Source organism: Borostomias antarcticus (genome assembly GCF_949987555.1).
Source record: "Borostomias antarcticus genome assembly, chromosome: 8".
NCBI classification, from domain to species: Eukaryota; Metazoa; Chordata; class Actinopteri; order Stomiiformes; family Stomiidae; genus Borostomias; species Borostomias antarcticus.
Window position 1 is genome coordinate 12,918,934 of NC_140241.1, and position 6,000 is coordinate 12,924,933.

Genomic DNA, 6,000 nt, shown 5'->3' on the forward strand with positions numbered 1-6,000 from the left:
CCTGGTCTGGTGTTCAGTCTCACCTGGTCTGGTGTTCAGTCTCACCTGGTCTGAAGCTCTACTCTAACACCTGCCGGGCGTCTTGCTGAGTGTGCTTGTTCATGTGCTGTGTGTGTTATCTGGTACCTAACAGTATGTACAGTATCTCCCCTCACATCTCTCTCGCTCTCCCCCCCCCTCTTTCTCTCTCTCTCTCTCTCTTTCTCTCTCCCTCTCTCCCCCCCCTCCCTCCCTTTCTCTCTCCCTCCCTCTCTCCCTCTCTCTCTCTCTCGACCCTCTCTCCCCTCTCTCTCTCCCTCTCTCTCTCTCTCTCCCCCCTCTCTCCCCCCTCTCCCTCTTTCTCTCTCTCCCTCCCTCCCTCCCTCCCACCCTCTCTCTCTCCCTCCCTCCCTCCTTCTCCCTCCCTCCCTCCTTCTCCCCCTCTCTCTCTCTCTCTCTCTCTCTCTCAGAGCGGTGTGTACGGTGTTCAGTACCTGGTTGGCGGAGTACCCGGAGGACTTCTCCTCATTGGGGGAGCCATGGCGTCTGCTGCGCCTGGCCCCCCTGCTGCCCCCGGACCCACCGGGGTCCGACCTCCGCCGGCGCCTCCTCCGCATCGCTGAGGAGCTGAGCGAGAAGGCCCTGCTGTCCGGGGGACACACAGGTGCTCTGTCCCTCTCAGTCATCTGTCCCTTCTCAGTGTGGACTGACTGCATGTCTCACTGGTGCTCTGTCCCTTCTCAGTGTGGACTGACTGCATGTCTCACTGGTGCTCTGTCCCTTCTCAGTGTGGACTGACTGCATGTCTCACTGGTGCTCTGTCTCTTCTCAGTGTGGACTGACTGCATGTCTCACTGGTGCTCTGTCCCTTCTCAGTGTGGACTGACTGCATGTCTCACTGGTGCTCTGTCCCTTCTCAGTGTGGACTGACTGCATGTCTCACTGGTGCTCTGTCCCTTCTCAGTGTGGACTGAATGCATGTCTCACTGGTGCTCTGTCCCTTCTCAGTGTGGACTGACTGCATGTCTCACTGGTGCTCTGTCTCTTCTCAGTGTGGACTGACTGCATGTCTCACTGGTGCTCTGTCCCTTCTCAGTGTGGACTGACTGCATGTCTGGTTCTGTGACAGTAGCTCAGTGCTGGTTGAGCTGATGAAATGGCTAACCTCAGTGTGAGCTTGAACTTTGAACCTTGTGTAGGTAGCCTATAGTTTCAGGCATAAAGGTGGGAATTGAAGTGTAAACTAAAGTTATGGCCGTTGTTCCCTTGAGCAAGGCACTTGCCCCCGTTATTTGACTTGTCTTATCTTTGGGCAGTGCAGTTTGGTGTCTCTGTCTGATCTGGGATCAGTTCTTCATCTCTGTCTCCTCAGATAAGAGCAGCTGCAGTCGTCCACCTACTGATCCTTCCAGGTTTGACGCCACCAACATCCTGGGCTTCCCCGCCGGGGTCATCGCTGAGCAGCTCACCAAGATAGAGACGGTGAGCCCTGACCCCTGACCCGCTGACCCCTGACCCTGCTGCTGGAGCACTTCTCTCTGTCTCTCCTAGTTCAATGATCGTTGAATGAATTATATACTGTGACCCGCCTTGTTCCTGTCCCATTACAAATACATGAGCTTCACCCCTCCATCTCTCTCTCTCCATCTCTCCCTCCCTATCTCTCTCTCTCCATCTCTCTCCATCTCTCTCTCTCTCTCTCTCCATCTCTCCCTCCCACACTCTCTCTCTCCATCTCTCTCTCCATCTCTCCCTCCCACACTCTCTCTCTCCATCTCTCCCTCCCACACTCTCTCCATATCTCCCTCCCTATCTCTCTCTCTCTCCATCTCTCTCTCCCTCCATCTCTCTCTCCATCTCTCTCTCTCCATCTCTCTCTCCCTATCTCTCTCCCTATCTCTCTCTCCCTCTCCCTCTCTCTCTGTCTCCACTCTCTCTCTCTCCCCCCCTCTCTCATTCCCTCCCCCCCCTCTCTCTCTCTCTCTCTCTCTCTCTCTGTCCCTCTCTCTCCCTCTCTCTCCCTCTTTCTCTCTCTCTACCTCTTTCTTCCTTACTCCCTCTCTCTCTCCCTCCACCCTCCCTCTCTCCCCCTCTCCCTCTCCCCCCCCCCCCCTCTCTCTCTCTCTCTTTCTCTCAGGAGCTGTTTGTGCGTCTGGTTCCGTACCACTGCCTGGGGTCCCTGTGGTCTCAGAGGGATAAGAAGGGTCGTGAGGGTGTGTGCTGGTCCGTCCGGGCCACCGTCCGTCAGTTCAACCGTCTGGCCAACGCTGTGCTGGCGTCCTGCCTGTGGCCCACGCAGCTGCGCAGCCAACAGAGGGCCCGCCTCCTGGAGAAGTGGATCAGCGTGGCAGAGGTCAGAGGGGTCAAATACATTACATTTTTACATTACATTACTTTACATTAGAGTCAATTAGCTGACACTTTTATCCAAAGCGACTTACAATAATTGCATTTACTGTATCGTAGGAAAAGTCAGTGTACTAGCCTACTACTTGTCAGAACTTGCAAGTGCATCTCCTTTCTAAAACAAGTGACTAAGAGCATAATCTAGTGCTGAAGGCAAAGTGAAGAATCGCAAACAAAAAATACAATAGGTGCTTAAGAGGGAGGATCGTCTTGAAGAACTGAGTTTTGAGCCTGCGGCGAAAGATGGGCAGCGACTCTGCTGTCCTGACGTCAGTGGGCAGTTCATTCCACCACTGCGGGCCAAGGTCAAGGGTCATTCGCATGACTTTTGTCATAGAACACGTCATTGACGCCGCTGACAAAGATGTCTTTATCAGCGCGAGGAGAGACAAATCAGCTCTGTGAGAAAATGAGTCTGATTAGAATTAATTTGTTGGAAAGTCACAGATGACCTCAGTACTGCTGAGATGAATGAATGATGAATTATAATAGAAGAATGTTTCCCACAGTGTGGACACAGCAACAGCAAAAGGCATGACAAAAGCTCTTTCTCTAAATTAAACACACTCATATCAGTGAACACACACACACAAACACGCACGCACACTCTCTCTCACACACAAACACACACTCTCTCTGTCTCTCTCTCACACACACACACACACTCTCTCTCACACACACACACACACAAACACGCACGCACACTCTCTCTCACACACAAACACACACTCTCTCTGTCTCTCTCTCACACACACACACACACACTCTCTCTCACACACACACACACACAAACATGCACGCACACACTCACACACACACACACACACAAACAAACACACACTCTCTCTGTCTCACACACACACACACACACACACACACACACACACACACACACACACACTCACACTTACATCCTCTTTGCCAAGCTATCAGGGTTTGTAGCCAAAGCACCCTGGAATAACCCAGCTCAGCCTGTTCTATGGGCAGAGTGTGTTTGGGATGATGCATAATTGAAGACATCACACAGTGAGTGTAACACGATGCCTTCCTGCCCCACTCCCTGGCAGGTGTACTCATCACTCTCTGTATGTGTGTGTGTGTGTGTGTGTGTTTCCTACAGGAGTGCAGAGTGAGGAAAAACTTCTCCTCCCTGTATGCCATCGTCTCCGCCCTGAAGAGCAACCCGCTCCACAGACTGAGGAGAACCTGGCTGGACACAGACAGGTAGCTGACCCTGACCCCTTACCCCAGACCCTAACCCCTGACCCCTGACCCTGACCCCTGACCCTAACCCTAACCCTGAGAATAACATACACCTGACTGAGAATAATGGTAAATGGACTGCACTTACTATATATAGCGATTTTATCCAAAGTCCTTTACAATGGCCTCTCATTCACCCATTCACACACACACGGCTTTACAATGTCCTCTCATTCACCCATTCACACACACACGGCTTTACAATGTCCTCTCATTCACCCATTCACACACACACACGGCTTTACAATGGCCTCTCATTCACCCATTCACACACACGTCTTTACAATGTCCTCTCATTCACCCATTCACACACACACGACTTTACAATGGCCTCTCATTCACCCATTCACACACACACGGCTTTACAATGTCCTCTCATTCACCCATTCACACACACACACGGCTTTACAATGGCCTCTCATTCACCCATTCACCCATTCACACACGTCTTTACAATGGCCTCTCATTCACCCATTCACACACACATGACTTTACAATGGCCTCTCATTCACACACACACAGCTTTACAATGGCCTCTCATTCACCCATTCACACACACACGACTTTACAATGGCCTCTCATTCACCCATTCACACACACACGGCTTTACAATGGCCCCTCATTCACCCATTCACACACACACGGCTTTACAATGGCCTCTCATTCACCCATTTACACACACACGGCTTTACAATGGCCTCTCATTCACCCATTCACACACACACGGCTTTACAATGGCCTCTCATTCACCCATTCACACACACACACGGCTTTACAATGGCCTCTCATTCACCCATTCACACACACACGGCTTTACAATGGCCTCTCATTCACCCATACACACACACACGGCTTTACAATGCCTCTCATTCACCCATTCACACACACACGGCGGCAGCTGCCATGCAAGGTGCTAGCCTGCTCATCGGGAGAAATTTGGGCTTCAGTGTCTTGCCCAAGGACACTTTGACATGTGGACGGAAGAGAAGGGATTCGAACCACTGACCCTACGGTCGTTGGACGACCTGCTCTACCTCCTGAGCTACAGCCGCCCCTAGACAGTATACCAGCATAACAAACACCTGACTGAGAATACGGCCTTAGTGGCATATTTTTATAGCACCGTTTGAACACATCCTGTCATGGCGGAATTTAGAAAATGATTGAGTAAATGTTTTCCTGATAGTTTTGATGTGGAGATGAGCGCTGTGTTGGCGAGGGTGGCCTGAGCTGTCTCTCACCCAGGACTTGTTGTTTTGGTCACGTGACCCTGACAGAGACGCAGTGCGGAGCTTTGAGGAGCTGTCGGACATCTTCTCAGAGAAGGACAACTACTCCCAGAGCAGGGAGCTGCTCAAAGAGGTGAGTCGCTGTCAGGGAGACGGCTCGGCAGACATCCCATAATATGAAATGACTACTGTAGCCTCGTGTGAGCTGTCGTCATACAAACAAAACAAAAGTTGTTTTTCTCATCTCAGATTCCCGTACATGAGGTCCAGGTTGTAAGTCAATCTCTGTCTCCCAGTGTGTTTCAGAATTGATTTCAAGATGTTGTTATTCGTTTTTGGACTGGCACCTCAGTATCTTGCTGAACTCCTGCACTGTCATGCCCAGCTAGAGAGCTGAGATCCTCTAATCAGCTGCTGCTGGCTGTCCCAAAGACTCGGCTGAAGACTAGAGGCGACCAAGCCTTTAGGGTGGCGTCCCCTAGGCTCTGGAACAGTCTGCCCTGGCACATTAGGTCTGCCCAGACCGTAGAGATTTTCAAGTCTTCGTTGAAGACTCACCTGTTCTCCCAGGCCTTCAACTCAGGTTGAGCGGGACACCCGATGGCCCCTGTATTGTATAGTATTTTATATTGCTTATTGTGAATGATGTATTGTAGTGTTCTGTTGCGTGCTGTGCTGTGTGTTTTGTTGCTCTGAAGCTGTACAGCACTTTGGTCAACCTCGGTTGTTTTAAATGTGCTTTATAAATCAAATTTGAGTTGAGTTGAGTTGAGTAAGTGTGAAGACAAATCCAGGACTGAAAAGACCCTTTCCGTTGAGGATCTACAGTATCCTGAATGTGCTTTTTAGACGGTGCTAGTTTTAATCTGGGTCTGTGGAAAATCCGCCCCAGTTCTGTCAAAACACCCGTTTCTCTTGACGTGTTGTGGTTAGATGCATTATGGGAGGCGGTTTATGAAGTGGGTTGCATCAGATTGATGTTGAAACACTATAATACTGTGTGAACACATCCGTACTTCACGGCATTACTGTCCATTTTAACTGTGGATCCTCGCTGGGATTTGTCAGAACATACTGTATGCCCAAGCTTTCATTCCAAAGCTTTGATGTTGGAAAAATATTG

The 6,000-nt window shown here is 50.6% G+C and overlaps 1 protein-coding gene across 1 annotated transcript in view; it reads left to right on the forward strand.

Moving 5' to 3' along the window:
• Nucleotides 1–6,000, forward strand: part of rgl2 (ral guanine nucleotide dissociation stimulator-like 2) — a 35,706-nt gene that overhangs the window by 25,576 nt on the left and 4,130 nt on the right. Inside the window, exons 8-12 of the mRNA XM_084441665.1 lie at nt 450–643; nt 1,352–1,461; nt 2,117–2,332; nt 3,506–3,609; nt 4,926–5,010. Of these exons, the coding sequence (XP_084297791.1) occupies nt 450–643; nt 1,352–1,461; nt 2,117–2,332; nt 3,506–3,609; nt 4,926–5,010 (709 nt within the window). The remainder of the gene's footprint in view (nt 1–449; nt 644–1,351; nt 1,462–2,116; nt 2,333–3,505; nt 3,610–4,925; nt 5,011–6,000) is intronic.